The sequence below is a fragment of the Pezoporus occidentalis genome, unplaced genomic scaffold (genome assembly GCF_034315485.1).
Source record: "Pezoporus occidentalis ecotype Australia unplaced genomic scaffold, CSIRO_AGI_Poc_V1 ctg225, whole genome shotgun sequence".
NCBI classification, from domain to species: domain Eukaryota; kingdom Metazoa; phylum Chordata; class Aves; order Psittaciformes; family Psittacidae; genus Pezoporus; species Pezoporus occidentalis.
In genome coordinates this window covers 765,473-786,419 of record NW_026914128.1, presented here as the reverse complement: position 1 = coordinate 786,419, position 20,947 = coordinate 765,473, and the positions used below count along the sequence as shown (strand labels likewise).

Below are 20,947 nucleotides of genomic sequence, written 5' to 3'. Positions count from 1 at the left end.
TAAAACGAATTACTATGATTTATGTTATAAATATGTAAATTCCCCCGGACCACAGTTTTCTGGAGATAAATGGGACTACTCAATTGCATAAATTTAACCAAAACATACCTTCGAGAGGAATTTTCGCCCTGGGATGAAATGTATTTTGACTTGTTCAAGTGTAAAAACTGCATTTCATCTGCAGCTCATACTGGGTTTTCATCTTCCCCAGAAGAAACTTAAATGAAAAAGTGGGACTTACAGCAGAACAGCAAAGGAAACAAAAACCTCAACTTGCAGTAAAGTCCATTTAGGCCAACTCACTGAGGCAGAAAATAACAGCAAAGTCAATTAAACACTAAGCTATTGCTGCCTGAGACGTGACCTGAGTGCTCACCTGCGTTACGCTGTTTCAGATAATGAGCATATATGCAACATCTTACAAGTAACTGTACCCTGACTACCCCACAGAACTCATTTAGTATCTGAACAGCTTCAGCCAGGGCTCTATAAGTATTTCCAACAGCAATCACGCACAAGACTGCACACCAACAACGCAGCACAGACCATACATGCTGCTCACTGAAAAAGGGAAGACAGCTACTTTAGCTGCTGCCCTCAAGGTCAAGTCCAGAGGAGGCCACGAGGATGCTCAGGGGCTGCAGCACCTCCCCTATGGAGACAGGCTGAGAACACTGGGGCTGCTCAGCCTGGAGAAGAGAAGCTGCGTGGAGACCTCAGAGCAGCTTCCAGTGTCTGAAGGGGGCTACAAGGATGCTGGAGAGGGGCTCTCCATCAGGGACTGCAGCGACAGGACAAGGGGTGATGGGTTCAAAGTGAAACAGGGCAAGTTCAGGTTAGATCTAAGGCAGAAGCTCTTCCCTGTGAGGGTGCTGAGGCGCTGGCACAGGGTGCCCAGAGAAGCTGTGGCTGCCCCATCCCTGGCAGTGCTCAAGGCCAGGCTGGACACAGGGGCTTGGAGCAAGCTGCTCTAGTGGAAGGTGTCCCTGCCTGTGGCAGGGGTTGGATCTGGGTGAGCCCTAAGGTCTTTTCCAACCCAAACCATTCAATGATTCTATGTTGCTGAGAAACATAAGGTATATAACAAACATAGGAAAAGATGCCTATGCCTCCTCAAGAAGCTGAAGACAGCAGGAAATCATGGCTCTAAAACTCCAACTGACTTCTCTTCAAGCATAAAAACTTGAGAAAGGAAGGCCTGCTTTTACAATTCAGGGCAGGGACAGGGAGGGAGGGGAAGGAAAAAAAGACCACTAAACGATCCCCAAGCAGCACAACATGCACAACCTCAGTTGCTGAACTTCTAAGATCCGTTTGCTGTCAAGCACAGTTTCAAACCCTTCTGATTTATCATTTGACTGCTAGCATAGAGGTTGTTAATGGTCTGAGAACTGAGGCTCAGAAATTTACATTACCACGTTATGTGAGCATAGTGCTCGTATCAGAAGTATATAAGGAGGAACCGACTTAATCCATGTAACTGTTAGCTTGATCACAATGACAGATGCACTTAAAACCTCAACCAATTCCACCAAAAGGCAAAAACCATTTTAAAATAACACTGTTGAAAAGACTTCAGAAAAAAGTCTGGTTTCTAATGCAAAGTTTACAAACACCTCATTGAGCTGCTGCAGGACATGTGGCTACGGCTTACCCCTTCTTCTGCAGGATTAGGCAGAAGTAAAGGGAATCTTCACTGACAGAGAGGCACAAAGAGGCCACTCACATAGGCTTGAATTTACAGTAAAACTCACCAAAGGCTATAAACATGCATCTAGCTGCCCAGAACAGAAATCACTAACCCAGCTCGCTAGGAAAGAGATGGGCAAGACTGACATAAAGGATATTATAATCCTATTAAAATCTGGCATGAACACCACCATAGTATTTTATTATTCGTGGTGATCATGCATTTGACAGTTAACGATGCAAAATTAACTCCACTGAGCTTACTACAAGACAAAACCCTGCCAGCTGGACATGTAACCACCATATTTCAGTTTGCTAACCCTCAAGAAACAGTTCTTTCTTTTAGAAGATGCTCTAGAAAACATCACATGTTAACTTGAAGTCAAAAGTGCAGCACCAGAAACTCCCATTTGAGAACAAAACATATCTGAGTGCACATCAACAGGAGTTTTGCTCCGATGTGTTTATTACCTGTGTGAAGATTCATCTCAACTAACTTAAACATCCCGCGATCTAGTGCAGAAATCCACCTTCAGCTGAGATGAATCAATTCTAGACACCATTCTTCTACTCTGACCTGGTCCTCTCCAGCCCCACATGACTTTCCCAGCACTCGGAATCCTTACAGCAGGCACCACGGGCAGAGCCAGAGGAGCAGACCACTGGACGCAAGCAATTCATTAGCAGTAAAACATTCCTACCAGGTACTTCCCACTGTTCAGATAAGCCTGCGCACACTGAGAGTGCGAGCAGCTGCCTCTGTGATGCTGCCCAGGATAACACAGGTCGGGAATCTTTTTGTGCCCAAAGACACTCCTGAAGCACCTGAGCAACTTGAAGGCAGGCAGGGAACGTTCAGAGGCGAACTGCCTCTCCAACCCACTTTCAAGGTGGTGGGTTTGTGCCAAATCCCATAAATTACCCCCTGTTTTTACAAGAGAAGCAGCACTGTTGAAGGTCAGTAGCTGCTCCGTTACACTGAATCACGCTGTGCATATGTTACACTTTTCCTTACGTCGCCGTATTCCAATCTAACTATATTGAAGAATTTTGGTAGGTATTAATGTTGTTAGCTTAACGCTGGTGTTTGCACTTCCTAATCTCTGGGTGTCCTTTTATTTTCAGACTGAGATTTGCTGAAAGCTCAGTGTATTGTCCCAAGCCTTTATGGAGAAAGTCACTTGAAACTGAGCACGCTAATGGCAGTGACTGAACACATACAAAGAAGTGATCCCAGCACCACCACTGGAGGGAAGGTGACCAAGTAGCAGCTTGAGGTTTCTCTTGCAGCTTCTCTTAATAGAAGTCTCTAGCCCAACCTGCTCTTCAAAGCAGGCTCGCAGGGGCTTGGAACTGGACGAGCTTCCAACCCACACCAGTCTATGACTGCGGGACCCAAGCCTGGATCAGTATGTAGATGTGATCTAATGAATGCTCAGTAAAGGTGGATGATCACTTCCCTTGATCTACAAGCTACATGCCAGGGGACACAGCCCAGGATGCTGCTGGCCTCCTTTGCTGCCAGGGCACATGGCTGGCTTACATCCATCCTCCACCCACCTGCCAGCACCCCAGGGCCTTTCCCACAGAGATGCTCCCCTCATCCCCCGGTACATTTCACACATCTATGGAACACATGACTAGAAGTACCTTCATATGCTGTAATTTCCCCTTCAGCTAGAACAAAATTAATGTCATCTCAAAACACAGAGGAAGAAAACTGCCCTTGTGACTGAGGCACGCTACCAGCTAGAGGTTTACTGGGATATTTCAAGTCTTGTCTCTCCTCTTTCCCCCTCCTATCGGCTACAACATTGTCCAGATTTCAGAGGGCATTCCAATGACTAGAGTCTTCTCTGATAGTCAAGACTCAAAAGACCTCTATACTACCTAAGGGTCTAAGACCTTGGCAGCATGATCTGTTTAAAAAAGGAGCGAGGAAGGGGAATTCACGTTAACTGTCAGCAGAGAAATCAGATCAGTTCTCTGCACTTGCGATGGCTGGACTAAACTGGAGAGGTTCACATGCTTCCTGAGAGACCCAGATCATCTACCTCAAAATGAAGCATCTGTAGGAGACATTACAGAACGATTATACCACAGAAAAAGTACCAAGTTATTTGAGTTTGGACAAGCATCCTCTCAAGACCTCTACAGGAACTCAAGGATGCAACAGCTGCTAATCGTGACACGTGAACTCAAATCCACTTGTGTCACCTAGGGTGTGAAGAGGGGCACATGGGCTGAACAGAAAATGTGGACAACCAAGCACTGTCAAGGTTTATAGCTATACTAAGCCAAATCAGTAGAAATTGAGACAAAGATATGCTGGAGATAGGTCAGTAGGCATTTCATAAAGAAAAATCACAGCTCACATACTTAAGGACAGCAAAGCAAAACTTTATAGTGATTTTTTTGCCTTTGGCTTGGGATTTTTCATGAACTTACCAGTTACTTATTTTACAGGCTGATGACCAAACACACAGGTGGATGCATCAGACAGCAGCTTCTGGCCACCACATACGGAGAACCAGGTACCTGGCTCCTGCACTGTAGAGCAGGGATACTTGAAACAAGATACTCTTTTGTCCAAATGCAGGGTTTGGCTCTCTAGGATCAACCTTTTCATTCTTGCTTTGTAGCGAGGAGGAGAACGCCACCCTGCTCTGGAATCACATCTGGAAATACACAACTGCTGTATTCACTGAATAAACCCCTGGAGAACGTGTTGTGACAAGCAGAGGAAGGACCTTCTTTGGGATCACACAAGCGAGAACTTGAGTCAATGCTGTAGAAGAGTCTCCCATTCTCCAGTGTAGTAAAAGCACCTAAGAAGACTCTCAAAACCTCTGAACTAGCCTTGCCTAGCAAAACTGGAGCTCTTGGCACTGAGAGACTGAACCAGAATCAGACTGCACCGTCCACTGTCTCAGAGGCTGGTGTGAGGAGCAGAGATAAGACTCCACCACCCACTGTCCCAAGGACTGGTGTGAGGAACTGCTGTCCACCACTTCGACAACTGCTGACAGACACGCAAGACCAGCAAAGCTGGATGCACGTGATCCACCAGGAATGTGCAGCAGGTGACATTAACAGAGGTACCTCTCCCTAAGGCATTATAAAAGGGGGAAAAAGGCAATCGCTGTTGGGTCCACCCACCACCGAAGACGATGACTATGGACCCTCAGCATGCTGCTGGATCCCAGTGGGGAGTATTTCTCTCTGCACTCTGAATTCCTGCTTCATTTCTGTCCTTTTTCCAATCTGTCCTAGAGCTTTTTATAATAATAATCTTTTTTATAATAATTACGTTTTGTTATATCCTGACTCTGGTACTTGACCTTGTCTGCATCCTTCATTTCACTCTGGGGATCACAAACACAGCATTTTCAACACTGGGTTTTATCTAGTCAGACCTTGGCAGGAGAGAAGCAAGGGTTTCAAGCATCCATAATGTCATTTTAATCTGACAACTCTGATCATAGTTTTACCCCTAAAGATACTCGTAACAAAAGCCATAAGAGACTGCTGAAAGAAATCTGGTTTGCTCTATCTCCAAAGTTATAGCCTTCACTATACGTGTAATCGAAGCAATTCAGCTCCACACATAAGCAAGGCTTAGGCATTTTCAACCAGATTTAAACTTTGCTTGTGTTTGTTTACTCTAACCACGTAAAGGATTTGATTCAACGTATCTCAAAGTGGAAAACTAGTTTGATCTGGAATGCTTTACTCTGTAATATGTTAGGCTTTTGAAAAGGAAAACATTCTTCTGGTTTCAGAAATGATAGAGAAATACAAAGTTATCCAATTCACCCATGGGGCGGGGGGAGGTATGCTGCATTACCCAGAGCTGGGCCTGAACACCAGGCTTTAGAGCATGTTTTATTCAAGGACAGAAAAAAATGGTAACATCAGTGCAAGCAGAAAAAGCAGTAACCTGCTCCCACAAAGACTACCTTTCTCCAATAAACACTAGGGAAAAAAGGCAGTTCATTCCGTCAGGGCATAAATTACCACAGTCTCCAGAAAATGCCAGCTGCTTGAAGTGTTAATCTACTATAATACATCACTGTGTTTACAGCAAAATCATTTAATGGGTTTTGAACACATATGGAAGGCCTTTCTTTCTGTTCCAGCCCCTTTCTGAGTGGTCATCTGAGAGAAACCTGATCTGAAGTGACACGTCTGCAGTCATTGGAATTGCATTTATACGCCAGGAACTTCTAAAGAGAAATAAACTGGTGAGGTGTGAATCTGATTTTTGCTAAATCTTCTCAAAAATGGCTTTGGGGAATTTCTGTCAACATACAATTTGCCTACCAACCACTCCTGAAAGGTATTCAAGGTACCCTTCCTTTACACTGAAGCACAAATGTTATGTGGGAATCAAGTTAGGAATGCTTTCTAGTTCAGTATATTATACTCTTACCAGATGAAGTGGTACCCAGCTGACTCGAAATCATCTAAATCCTCTCTTTTAATTTAAGGTGCTTGCTCTGGGGTTTTTAGTTTTTCAAAGTTATACACTACAGCATCATAATTTGGACGTACAGATCGTTCATCAGCCATTTTTAACAATACAGGCTTGAAGAGCTTATTTCAAGACTGAGAAATCCTCACAGAATCCCATCATTTCCAAACGTATCTGTTTGATTCTATTCATTTTAAACACGGTTTAGGTTTGTTTTCATGAATGTAAAGGCTTGATGGTGAAAGGATTAACTTCCAGGCTGTCAGCTTACATAAAGACACAGTAACAGCTGAATCATCCTTTTCTTATCCTTGGAGGTCAGCAGGCTATGAAAACATTTAGATAACAATCAGGCAGAACTAGAATAATTCAGCTATTTTTATCCTACAAACTCTTTTTTTTGTCCCACCAGGCAATAGAAATAAATGCAGATTAATCCAACTGAACTGCCAAAGAAGTGCTCCATATACCATAACAGATCCATAACAGATCTTTGCTCTGTGGGCAGCCTGGTCCTTCCTTCTGACCCTTAATAACTGAGCGACTGCTACTCCTACTCAAGTTAGCAAGACAACTGCATCACTCACTGCACTTTGGGGACTACTGAGGTGGGAGAAAAACACCCAGCAAAATCCTGTCTTCGTGATGCAAGTGAAAGATCTTCTACTCATTTAACTGAAGCAAGGATTTAGCTCAAAGTTACGCTCCAGAAGAACTTCTAATAAATATGGAATTTAATTTTAGAAGGAGAAAAAAAGCAGTAAAATTTCCACGGGAAAACTATTTACTTCTTGCTTCCTACGTAGTAGTCACTATTCCATAATTAGGCTCTGCATTGAGTTAGAATTTAGGGGGGAAGACTTCCTGTCTAGCAGACAAGCCTAGCTCATCCTGAAAACCCAGCACATCAGTACTTCCTGCCTACCTGATACACACACTGAGACAAGTCTTTTTGTCTTAATCTCTTGGGAGCTTTCCTCTTGGGCATATGAATGTCTATAGAAATAGCTGCTTCCCTATGAGAGGCACACTTGTTCTAAAACAAGGCTGCATCCCTTACATACACGACTGGAAAAGACTTCCTCGGGCTTATTTCTGGTTATTAAAAGTTAAGAGTAACCATGCAGGTGAGCTACTAAACATTCCATTAGAAAATGGAATTTCTAATGTATCCACTAGAAAACAATCTGCCACTTGCTAGAAGTCAAATTGTTCTTGTTTTATTCAGTTTAATAAGCACGCTTTGTAGAAATAATGCTTGTTTTATGTGAAATAAAACAAGTGCAGGAACAAAAAAGCAGCCCGTGACAAATGGAAAACACACCACTTAACGTTACAAATGTACCCATTTGGTGCATTCAGAACTCCTGAGAATTACGGCAAGTGATATTCCTGTCACATCATCTCTTCCTACTGAGGAGTAATACAGAGATTCTTGACAATTGTATCCATCCATGTGCAGATAATCCTGAGGAAAGTTTGGTTTGTGAGCACTCGCTGCAGAAGGCACATTTCACCGAGAAACACCCAGCTTATTTTAAAATGCACTAAGTAAATGTCACCTCAAACGGAAGACACCGCTGCAATCACTTCCATTAAATAACATTCAACACTAAGTACATACTGCACTTGAAGTTCTCTTTAAAAGAATCAAGCTCCCATGCAGCAAAAGACTGAGGCGCAACGCCCTGCGCCTCAATTATATATAGATAAAATACAACCTAAATACCAGTGATTTTAAAGATATGCCAAGACTGGAGAGATTTGTCTCTGTCCTGCCACAGAACAGGCGAGATGGTTTGATGGAAGCCACTAGTTTAACATAAGACACAAACACGCTCTCTATGCAGAGCCTGTCTCAAAAGGGACAGAGAGAGTACGCTTTTCCCTTGATCTGTTACCATGTGCTGATTCTACAAAATGGGTTGGTCCCCAGCATCTTACCATCAGGCCTATACTGAAGAGCTAAAGTGCACTGTACAGTTAAATGAACAAACACTGCCTTAACTGTGTTATGCACAATCTGGAAACGTAACATCCTTTCAGCAGCTATTCAAGAGGCATTTCTTCATGACATTTAGTCGTATTTGTCTACTTTCTAGCACCTACCATTTTACCTTCTCTATGTCTGTACTGGTTAGGTTAGTTCAGAAAGTGAGCAGAAGTAATGATGCAAGGTAAGAATGGTTTTGACTGGTCAAAGATCATAGATTTACCTTCTGCAAGCATGTCTGGCACATCTGCTTGATAGCGAGGCCCCACTCGGATTTCTCCCTTGTCTGCTAAAAGCGTTTTCAGTGATGGATCATACACCAGTGAATAAAAAAAGGTATCCTAAAAAAGAAGAGACATTTGCAACACCATAACGGTTTTAAATCAACCATCCACGCACACTTGAAGAGAGCACAGGTTTGGTACAGTCCTCCTTACTCGAAATAAGAAGGATGTTTCACGAGTACTTTTAAATGGCTCGCTGAAGCTGCTCTCATCGCTGCTTCAGAACAGACCAGTAATGAGAAGATTCATACACAAAGAAGTGTAAAGGGGGTTGAAAAGAATTAATGCTAACTGCTTTCTGAATTGAACGCGTTTCCTCCCCAAAATCTCTACCGGATTGACTCTGCATTACAACTCAATCTGAAAAGAGCATGAAACACTGCCAGTGGCTGAAAAGGACTTACACCAAAATACCTGCTACAGTCACCCGAAGGGTAAGTAAGTCCTGTCTGCAGAAGATTATTACTGATTATCAGCGGGTTTGGTGGAGGAACACAAAACATGCTCATTTCAGGTAGAGCCCACTGCATTAGAACACTCTGAAGACAGATGGGTGTGTTTTGAGGGTATTTTGCAATGCGACTGTCAGTTCCTTTCACAAGAAACCGAAGGTGAGAAGATAGTGCCATGCAGTAATTCAGAGACACCCGAATTAAACTCCTTGGCTAAGCTGCCCTCAGGAGCCTCTCCTGCTCTCTCTGCCCATTCACTACAGAATATTCTTCTTTTTAGAATCCATCTGGGGGAGCGGGAGGAGGGATGGAAAAAGAAAGAGATAAAGAAACAAAGATAAAACAAGAGGGGAAAAAGGCACCACGTGAATTCCCCCTTCGGTGTCTACAGGAAAACGTCTGGATCGTTTGCTTTTGTAGTATATGTTAGGAATTGCTTGGAATTAATGATTTTTGAAATACAACCATATTAAGACCAAACCCATCATGTGAGAGTGGCAAAAAAACACTTGGCTCAATGACGTTTTCCAAATCAGTGTTTTCTACCATGTCATCTTTCTAACTTATAATAGAGTTCAAGAAAAGATTTTCAAACTCTTATTTGCCCATTTATTACTAACACAGTCACAAAAAACCCCACCACATAAACCCATCCCAGTATTTACCCGAACAGAAGTCACGCCTTACCTCCTTCTCCAGGTATGACAGCACAGATTCAGTCTCATTCAGAAGTGCAACACTGCATTTTCCCCTACACAAATGCAAGGAAGGACTGTTAACTTTTCACAAAGTTCCATTTTTTATGAGGTCAGGAAGTTATTTCCAAGAAAATACTTAAAACTATTATGTTAATTCTTTCATAGACTATAAAATGAACATTGCGATACTTCTGAGGTACCAAAATGAACATCAGAGCCACCAAATGAATGAAGCCATGCCCTCAATCACACAGGAATTCTGTCAAACTGGGAAACAGCTTCAGAAAGAGAGAAGCAATAAAGGGACAAGAGAGTACTGTGGCAAACAATAAATACATACACAGTTACTAATGCTTGGCTGAATGAAGCATCACCTCCAAGTGACTCACCCCCAGTAAGTTCAGTGCCCAATGTGACAACAACCCAAAGTAGGAGCTATGCAAGGTTTTGCCAATGGCCTGGTAAAACACTGTTCTTTTCTGAACTGAACCATGGGATTCTACCAATTTCTCCTATGGCCACATTAAAATGCTAACTACCACATTTCTATGCAGGCTGCCAGTCAAAACCTTCCTGTTCTTCAGCAAGGGTATGGATCTCCCCTGGTATTACACCACTAGATAATAACATAATGGGGCTTGGACCACATTGCCCCCACCCCTTCTTCATCCCTTTCTCCCCCAGTGCTCCTTTGGCCTCAAACTCCTCGGCCTCCAACTTCTCTGCAAAAATAACTGCAGAATTATTGTTAATAAATGGGATTCTAAAGAAAACCACACTGATGCAGCCCTTGTGCTGAGCTGCATCAGCAGGACCATGAGCAGCAGGCAGGAGGAGGTGATCCTGCCCCTCTACTCTGCTCTGGTGAGACCCCACTTGCAGCACTGTGTGCAGTGCTGGTGTCCTCAGCATAAGAAGGACATGGAGCAAGTCCAGAGGAGGCCGTGAGGATGCTCAGGGGCTGCAGCACCTCCTGCGTGAAGACGAAGGCTGAGAACACTGGGGCTGTTCAGCCTGGAGAAGAGAAGCTGCGTGGAGACCTCAGAGCAGCTTCCAGTGTCTGAAGGGGGCTGCAAGGATGCTGGAGAGGGACTCTTCATCAGGGACTGCAGCGACAGGACAAGGGGTGATGGGTTCAGACTGAAACAGGGGAAGCTCTCACAAAAAATAACCAAACTAAGGTAAAAAGTAGAAGGAATTACCTAGCTTTTTTGAGATGAGATATGAAACCTTCCTCTTATCTGGTTCTCTGAATTATTCTATATTTTTGCACCAAGCAGCATTCTCAACTGCTACCAACACGGTGAACTGCTAGCAAACAGCACCCGAAGGTCTCACTGATGTTAAGATTATTTATACACCTGGGTTTGACCTTTTTATCAAGTGAAGTATTCAGAAAACCTCTTTTTACTTCCTGCAAAATTAGGCAGAATTTCCTTTGGACGAATGTTGAGGGAAAGCCTCGGACACCTCAGCAATAGACAAATAACTGCAGACAAAAGGAGGTTAGCTTCTGTGTCTTCACTTAAAACTCAATTCTGACGGGACTAAAGCGTCCCTTCAGAATCCTTTCTGCTCTTAGATGTACTTTGTATTTAACCTGGGCACAAATAAGAAGTTGTTATTCCACTGTGCTGACAACAATGCCAACAAAACTTGCTATTAAATCAGGCTGCGATAAAAACTGATTTCAAGGTCTTGCAATAAAAGGAGACAACAACTTGCCTATATATATGCTCAAGGTGTTTCCTGCCTCTATCATATCAAGCACTCAGTATTCACTTGCTTCCGCCATCCTAGGAACCAGAGCTACAAGTTCTATCTTTGCTCTTTTCTTTAAAGCATTAACCATGTGAAATATAGCCTGGGTAAGCAACATAAAGCAAAGCACCAAATTCTCCAGAAGATACACTTCATGTGTGTCTGGGGGGAAACAAACACAACCCAAACCAAGACAAAAAAACCCAAATCAAACAAGCAAACAAACAGTGCAACCCCCCCAGACATCTCGCTTGCAATGTCTGGGTCATCACCCTCCAATATGTATGGAAAGTGGAGTTTCACTTTTTACCAAGATATCAAAACCTGATGCAAATGCTTACCTTTGAAAACTAGCAAGATGAACCAAAATCAACAGCAACTGCTTTGAGCAGTTAAAGTCCTTGTTTGTTTTGGCACAGCCCCTACTTTTAAGCCAGTGGAAAGCTCTACAATTCCTGCTCTGCTACCCTGCCATGGGCAGGGACACCTCACACTAGACCGTGTCACCCAAGGCTCTGTCCAACCTGGCCTTGAATGCTGCCAGGGATGGAGCATTCACCACTTCTCTGGGCACCCTGTGCCAGCGCCTCAGCACCCTCACAGGGATGAGCTTCTGCCTTAAACCTAACCTGAACTTGCCTTGCTCAAGTGAATGATGCTGACAGACACGCACCAAAGCCTTTACAGCAATTTCAAGTTTTCCCTGTTGCAATGGTATTTACAACTGGAGAGCAAGCTATTGCACAACACTAAAACAAAGAAAAGGAAAGCGTCAACATAAATCTCCAACAGACCCCTAACTAGAGCTTAACGTTTGAGATATTCAGAAATGTCAGAAGAAAGAAGTGCATTGTACCAATTTGTACTTAACTGGCTTGAGTTTGGCTCTGCTCATTTAAGGAGATGTCTCAAACATGAGGGGGGGGAAAAAACAACCAACATTTGATAGGTGAATACTACTGCGATCTGTGCCTCCAACAAAATGATGCCAGTCTCCTGAACAGCGTAAAATGGTGGTTTTGTGACCAAAAGAGAGACCAATAAACTTGATATTACTGATGAACACAGCCTTGATCAAACAGAATTCGAAACAGAATGCACAGTAAATTGATTTATGTACATCTAGATGAACCAGTAATTGCCTGGCATCTACACATACGCACAGATCGCACAGGCAGCCCAGGCTTTTTATGCTGCATGTGGCTTTCAGACATAAAAATCTGAGTTTTAGTCTTAATTAAAGCTGGAGTGCTGATTTTGAGAACTCCAAACGAGTGAGAATTCAGTGCAGCCTCTTGGAGCTGTCAAGCACAACTGACATGGGTGCTCAAGTAAACTGCACATTCTTGAGGTTCCAGCTTTCATGCAGTTCTCCCCACTGATTCCAAGCCATAATCTGAACAGGACAAAACACTCCCAACGTGAGGCAAATTTACAAAAGGCAGAATTAACGGAGACTTTGCCATTCAGCAACAATTTACACCGTTTCTATGGTTAAACTGCCACGCTGTGAGCAGGAGAGCCAAAACATTCAACAGCCCTGCCAGAAGATCCTACCTTGATAGCTGGAGAAACGTTAAGAGGTAAATGTAGGGATCTGTGAACTCACACACATCTCAAACAAGCTTCAACACATTACCACTGAAAACCGCATTTACACCCGTACTGTTCCAGCCTCCATTGCTCACTGAATCTTGTATTCTGTGGCTGAGAAGGGTCTGCAAGAAAACACCGAGTAGAAAGAGCAAAGCACCGAGTGCCACAGACAGAGGTGAGCGTTTTCTTGGCCTGGGAACAGTAAAACTACATGTTTTGATACTCAAAATAAGCACAACCACATATGTACTTTCTATAAACTGCTACAGGAAACTCAACTCGTCGGTATTTTTACTTTAGGGAATAATTGGTTCCAAAAAAGTAAAAGGTTGCTAACTTGTGACACAGCAGCAGCAGCAATGCACACACTGAACTAAACCACAGCAGTCTGCTTAGCAATGATTTCTCACAGCATCTTATCATCATTTAGGTTGCAGAAGACCTTTAAGACCATCGAGTCGCCCGGCTCAGAAGCAATGCACATCACTCCATGCGATGGCACTGGGAAGTTCTGCACCATCTGAAAGACTCCTGCTTTGTAATGATGTCACTAGAGGGAACTCTGTACTGATTTTCAGGTATCTGAATGACAAGTTTCCACTGATAAATACACTTTTTCTTACGCTGTTACTAGTGTCGGCTATTGACCATATCTGAGAAAAGGATTCTGGCCTGAAGTGAATTTTCACCTTTATTCACATCAGAATTAGCTGAATGCTATTGGGAGAGTCCCTCTGCTCTGAATCAATGCAGCTCAGAAAAGAAGAATACCTTCCTTAACAATCCAAATCTGCAGGTAAGCACACGCCTATGCAAAGCAGATTCACTCCTTATCTAGTCTGATTTATACCAGGCTGTTAAGGCTCAACGTGAGCTTTTATAAGAGTAGCTAAAAGTTGTGTCTCACAGAGAGGCCAGGCTGGATGGGCCTTGGATGACACGGTCTAGTGGAAGGCGTCCCGTGGCATGGGGTTGTGACTTACATAATCATAAGGTCCTTTCCAACCCAAACCATTGTGTGACACGTATACAGGCACACGTGAGGTATATAATGCACACACACCCCCCCTTGTATCCCAGAAACTTCTGGTTTGCCAAGAATGCCAAAACTAGAAATCCTGAGGCCATACCACCACATGCTACGGTGCCATGCTTTAAAAGTCACCCTTCTTCTGTCAAATGGCCTGCCCTGTCTGTTTTGAGCTTCACACCTTTTGGTGTGTTTTAAATGAAGGAATCCCACATTGACCAAAAAAGAAGTATTTCTCTGCACTTTAGTTGCTTGAAGTAGCAGTATTAGTGATGCCTGACGAGATCAGGGAGAAGGAAGCACAGCATAAAGTATACCAACCCAACCCCACACCACTGCATCAACCAACTAAATCACCAACATGACAGCAAACAAACAGAACTGTGTCTGAAATACTCCTTCCTTTTCACAAATAGCCCCCACTCTTGGAAACTTGTCTCCATTCTCAAGCTGTCTTGACTTCAGGCAAACCATCAGTGTACAAGCCTCTTCTTACTTTGCATGAGTTCTTTTTGTAGTATAGGGCAGTCCAAAAGATGCACACCCGATTGTACTGACATCTGAGAACGCTTGGCTTACATTTGCTTCCCAAACACTTAAAATAACACCACTACCACAAAAAACCCACAACCCCAAGATTGAAACACAGTTATTAGCAAACAAGAACTAAGCAAAGATAATGAAATGGCAAGATAAGCCCTGAAGGATAAATTCTTCTACTCAATGCCTATGAAGTACTACATTTAAAAGCAATCACACATGATCTCAGAAGTTAATGCGAGCTTTTCCAGCAATCTAAAACCCATTTATCACCTATTGACTCTTGAGACCTCACGAATGAAAAGGAGATTTAAAGCCCAAGTCAGATAACCCAGTGCATCTCTCCAGACTGGAACTGCTTACAGGAGCCACCCACAGGGGTTCTGGGTGCAGACAGAGCGTGACAGTAACACCACGGAGTGTTCAGTGAGCCTGGCTGGCAGCACAACTGTTTCAAGAACATCTGGGGACTACAGTGCCTGGCAAACTGCCTCTGTAACACGCAGGGATTAGGAAGGAAAGATAATTCACTGGAGGAGTGCTACCAACCTTACACATTTGAGCAGGTAAGGAGGGAACAGTTTCACTTGTAACCTGACAAGCAGGCACTAAGGTAACCAAGCCTTGTCTTTGAGACCTAAACTTGCAGTGTTCCACATGCCACTACTCCAGAACGATGCCGCTCTGAGCTAGGCAGTTACACCTTCTTACATGTATTTCAATGCAGGAGAGCACTGTGTCCACAAGGCACCACTGCCCTGTTTAACTACAACTGCACTGCCTGCACCGAATGAGAAGGGGAAATAAGATGAAGTCTAAAAAATCTGTATAGTTATAACAAAGAAACCCTTATATCTCAAGAGACTTTCATGTAATATATGGCAATATAAAAGGTATGAGAATAAGGAATTAAACTGTATTTCCGTCATTCAAAAGCTAACAAATTACATCAGAATCATTCAAAACTCAACATTACAGACCAAAGAGCTTCAGAATTAGGCTTGGACATCAAAGAAACCTGCCCCGATAAAATAACTGCAAGGCACCTCAACTATAAAGTAGTGGCACCAGGTGTAGAAATGAGACACGGCTGTATTTGCAGTTGGGAGTGAGGGTCGGAGGGGTTTTCAGGGAGGGCTGGAACTTTCTCTGCCTTTCAGCTGAAGAAGAAAGTGAGAAGGCTAAAGTTTGGAAGAAAGATGAAACAAAAGCAGTGAAAGTACATTAGTAAAAACCAAATAAAAACAGACCGCAGCAGGTAAGTTTCGTTCCCTTGAATTACAAGCAGAAAGGCAACCAAACTCAGCTTCTTTCCTTGGCTGAAGTTGTAGAGGTCCAAGCCCTGTAGCTGCCAAAAGCAATCACAGACAGTTCAGCCTCCTTCATTCTCTTAAGAGCACTTCTAGCTTTCTTCTTGTCCGTTCAAAGGGGCCGAGGTTTTGTACTCTTACTCCTGAGAGAGCCAACCCCCACTCTCCAGTTTATACCACTGTACCATTTAGTTTCTCCTGTAAATCCAACTGTTCCCATGCAGGGGCTAAAACTGCACGTGGTAAGAGCAAAGACTCACAGAATGGTACTACTCAGACTTCTACTGCTTGAGTATCTTCCAGCTTTTTATATGGAGATGACTGACTTAGCAGATGAGTGACAGCAGTGAATGTCATCTACCCTGGGTTTATCATAGCTTGCACTGTGTGCCAGGGTCCTTCAAACAGATTGGCAACATATGGACTAGGTAAGCAGACTATAAGGTGGGAAAAACTAGGCTGAAAGAGATGTAGAGAGGGGTACAAAGACCAGCTGACAGCTGGTTACAGGTGGCATCTCCCAGGTGGCCAACACCTTAAGATCTTCATTAACACCTTCAGCAAGTCTGCAGATGATACTAAATGGGATTTGTTCACTCTTCAGGGATGACAACTGAAGGGAGAAATCCTACTGCTGTCTTCAATTACCTAATGAAAAGATATATAACACAGGTCCAGGCTCCTCTTCAGAGGAGCACAGTGATGGGACAAGAGGCAGAAGTAACACGTTAGGGTAACACATGACAGCACAGCCCTACAGCATTCAGGTGTTCCGAAAAGGAGATGCAAGTCATCACTCTGCATCCGCACGCTGTGCAGTGCTGCGTGTACTATGGATTCACATGGTTTTCTGGTGTCTCTGTGATGTACTGGAGAACCACTATTGTGTTTGCTCTCAGAGCTGTGAGGTGAGGAGACATTTACAATACTTTTCATATGTAATCTTCTCTCCGAGAAGAGAATACCTTCTTTCGATATCTAAATGTCAAAGGAAGTAAAAGGAACTCTGCAGGAGGATTATTATCTCCAGCTATAGCTCGAGAAGCAGAGATTTGACAGTTAAATGACTTTCTCAAAGTCAGAGAAAAACTAGCTGAATCAAGCACAGGAAACTAATGCAACAACTCCCAGTTTTCTGTTGGCGCTGAGAAAGAAAAGGCACGCATTTGCCAACAAGAGAGGAAATACATATGCACATACAAAGTGGTTTTCCTATTGGAGCATACACGCTTTTTTTTTCTAGCTGCTAGTTATTTATGGTCTGGAATGGCTGAGAGGAGCTGGATGTAATGAGAAAATGAAAACTCCTTTGAAATGCAATGTGAGAGCCCCTTTTACACTTTGCTACACTCCTCCCTGTCGCTATGCTCTTGCTTTTCCATCATCACCTCCCACCCCAACACAGTAAGAATTTCCTTGACTGTTAAATAGAGGATGACATAAGTGCTTACATCATTTACAGAGAGAAAATTAATAAACCCTTTCTGAGCTTTAGCAAGCCCCCCTTCCTACATCAGCATTAGAGCAACTTCAAACAATACCTGAAATGCTTTTGCAACGTTCAGCCAAACTCAATCACGACCTCCTTCACATGCCCTGGAGTTGGGATAATTTATGTTTAAATGCATGCAGCCTGAAACTGCAGCACTGACCACTGCGCCTCTGCCTCCCTTCCAAAGCCATCTGTGGCTTCCCTGCGCAGACAATCAAAGATCCTCTGGCCAGACAAAGTAATTAAACAACTCTTCCAAAGCAGAGCAGGCTGACCTTTTATACCGCATTACCAACTGATGCTGAGATTCTTGTTGCCTCCAAGGCTCAGACATGAAGCAACAGAAGGAAAAACAAAGGTACTTCCAAAGCAACAAGTGGGTCAACCTGGCACAACTCCACTGTGATCAATCACATCCTTTTGCAAGACAGAGGCTGAAATGAGCTACAGAACACACGGAGTCAATGAGATTGACTTCAACTTACCTGATGTGCGTTGCCGGAAGGGACTCGTATTGGCGAGAAAGGAAGAGCTCTCTGTGCTTCAGCTGATGTTTCTGTTTATCAGTCAAATCAACCTCAACTGTAGTTTCAGACTCTTCTTCAACTTCTTCTGCAGAGAAGCAGAGCGTAGGTCGAAATTAACTCTGTGCATAACACCCCTGCAGCCATCTCACTTGACATCCCCCACCCCTTAGCAACCTCCCCGACTACTGCAAAGCAAAGATGAGTTTAGCAAGGCTACAGTTTATGTAACTTGGCAGAATATTAAGTAGTTTGGATTCCATACCTTCTACTTAAAACTCTTAAAAATACCCTGCTCCTCTCCTACTGTACTACGCATCGATGTCTTTCACACAGCAGGAAGAACAATCCTAACAGTATTAGTCACTCTTCTTCCACCTTCTTTCACCTTGTTTCTTCCTCTGGGGGTGCCTCTTGCTTGCCGAACAGTCCTGGCTTAGACTTGCTCTTGCTGGTACTGGTATTACTAAAACTGTTACAGGAGTCCTGGGGAAAAGCATGCTTCCTATGAACAGGAATGACCACACACAACTGCAGTCCAAGGCTGCCAAGTCACAATCTAAGACAATTACTGCCTTCCATACACTAGGCACTGACAACAAATAGTGTATTTCCGTGTTTAAAAAAGACCTACAATTATTTCTGTTTAAAGCAAGACAGCACTATTCCATCTAGAAGACAGCATCTACAGCAGCAAATCGTAAATGGTATCATTTTTGAAGGGTATTTTCAATGGAAAAACTTCTTTTACGGTTCTTATCTGGAATTCCCGAGTATTACCTCACTTATAACAAAATCAAGGAATATTATTCCCTTTAGAGATTTAAAACAACAGTAAACTGGGAACATAAAGGAAGAAATAAAAGCAGTCTGCCCCACTCACCCTCCTTGTTTTGGCATGTTCTGTGGGGAGACACAATAAGAAACGCCAAAATGAAAACAAGACTCCCCCAGCTCTCATCTGACACCCCACCGGCCTTGCACGTACAGGTTCAAGTCAGGCCACAGCTCAGTGCAGAGTTATCCTGCCATCTAGAATACTCACAGTAAATAAACCTTAAAAAAAAAGATAAATCTCTGCAAAGTTTTGTAATAAGGGAACTAAAGAAAAAGATAGAAATTGATGTAAAAAGCTTCATGTTCACGGTGGTTTCATGGCAGCTGGTACGGGGCTGGGTTTGCATTTGTGCTGCAAACAGCGCTGGTAATTCAGGGATGTTTTAGCTACTGCTGAGAAGCTTACACGGAGTCAAGGCCTCTTCTGCTCCTCACACCTGCACGAGGAGTTGGGAGGGGACCCAGGACAGTGACCCCAAGGGATGTCCCACACTCTATGGGGTCATGCTCAGCATACAAAGCTGGGGGAAGCAGGAAGGCGGGCCGGTCGGAGCGATGACGTTTGCCTTTCCAGGGAAGTTACTCGTGCTGGATCCCTGCTTCCCTGGGGATGGCAGAATACCTGCCTGTAATGGTGGGAAGTGAGGAACGAATTCCTTGCGCTGCTTCGCTTTTGTGTGTGTTACAATACCAAGCCAAGCCAGTGACTGCTCTATTGTTTGGGGATTTCTTAAATCGATGCACGCCTTGTATTATTCTACACGTCCGAAGTTCTCAGCTTGCTATTTACTTCATCTCTCCTTCCTGAAAGCTATCAAAGCAAGGTATTCTTCTGTTATAACCATCTGAGAAAGCTGACAAAAAGCTGTCTGCTAGAAAGCCATTCAGGCATCCAAACACAGGTGTCTGGGAGCATTTCAGACTGACATACCCAAAACATATGACTGCACATATGGCACAGAACACAGGAGAATATACGTCATTTTAAAGAGGCTGCAGGGAGACAGAGATGGTATCACAGAGTTTCAAATGGCTTTAGACACCTGTGCTCAAGTACCTTTAAAGCTCCCTCAGAGAAAGGATTTAAAGCCCCCCCCCCCCCCCAGTTTTTAATCATATTTATTGTACTCATCTCACATAAGCCAACAATCCAACAGCCCAAGAGCCTGAAGCTGAAATTAAACATCTCCAACACAGATCTCCCAAGACACTCCAAACCTAAGCATGAAACAGTGAAACTTTTCTGTCATATGCTTAGGAATGACACAGCACAGATTTCACTCCTGACCTGACAAGCTCAGGAGTAAGCAGAACCAACCATGGCCAGACACAGGACACTTCCACTCTTCACACAGTATCACCAGGTTAAGTACACAGCTTTCTTCTTCAGCACTACAATATAAACCCAATGCTAACAGCAGGATCAGCATTTAGCAAAACCACTATAATTTGCCCCAGCAGTAACACAAACCTGTAGCAGGGAAGGAAACGGTGCACACCGTAAAGAAATGAGAACACTGCATCTGCTTGACAGCAAGTAGATACAAAACCGATCTGCTCACAGCAATACAAAGAATTCTGCACCTGAACAAACCTTTGGAGAGCTGCTTTTGAACCAGGTTTTTGCAGAGATCAGGCCTTAACACCTCTCAGAAGAAAAGTGGCAATGAACTTCCAGTACTTTTGGAGATCTCTTCACCTTCTTGACTCAGATTTGCATCACGTGCGATGCAGCCCGAAGCTAAGCACGCTGTCAGCACTCAGGATGAAAAACAAAGCAACAGCTCGGAGCCAGCAGGTATCTTGATGCAGCAAAATGGTGATGCCAGACCCAGGCCTCACTGCTCCAAGGCTGGAGCAAAAACAGAGTTCAACTTAAAACTGTTCCGCTGCAGAAGCCTTAGGTATGACTGTGTATTTATTTACATTATATACATTTACAAGGTATATTTCATTATGTAAAGAAAAACATCCTGGAGCGCAAACACCGGCATCTCCCAGTGCACTTGTAAAGCTTCGTTTCTTACACATAGCCTGTTTAATCAGCAATGGCAAATACTTACTGTGACCCTGAAAAGCAGAGGGATCCTGGTGATACCCTCAGTGGCAGTGCTGCAGACTTACCCTTTCCCTTTCCCCCTGGTGTAAGTAAGACTTGACTGACTCGACCGAGCCATGGACACTGGGAAGAAACGGGAATCCTCATTCATTTTACATATGCATCAATTCCCCCCCCCCATTTAATTTGTGGATTCATCATGAGAAAA

General features: G+C 43.6%; 1 protein-coding gene across 6 annotated transcripts in view; it reads right to left on the bottom strand.

The window, feature by feature from the left end:
* MTA3 (metastasis associated 1 family member 3) overlaps positions 1-20,947 on the bottom strand; it is a 122,868-nt gene that overhangs the window by 83,214 nt on the left and 18,707 nt on the right. For all 6 annotated transcript variants that reach the window (XM_062620928.1, XM_062620929.1, XM_062620931.1 and 3 more), the window contains exons 4-6: positions 17,805-17,931; positions 9,580-9,643; positions 8,380-8,497 (exon numbers count right to left, since the gene is read on the bottom strand). In XM_062620928.1, the coding sequence (XP_062476912.1) occupies positions 8,380-8,497; positions 9,580-9,643; positions 17,805-17,931 (309 nt within the window). The remainder of the gene's footprint in view (positions 1-8,379; positions 8,498-9,579; positions 9,644-17,804; positions 17,932-20,947) is intronic.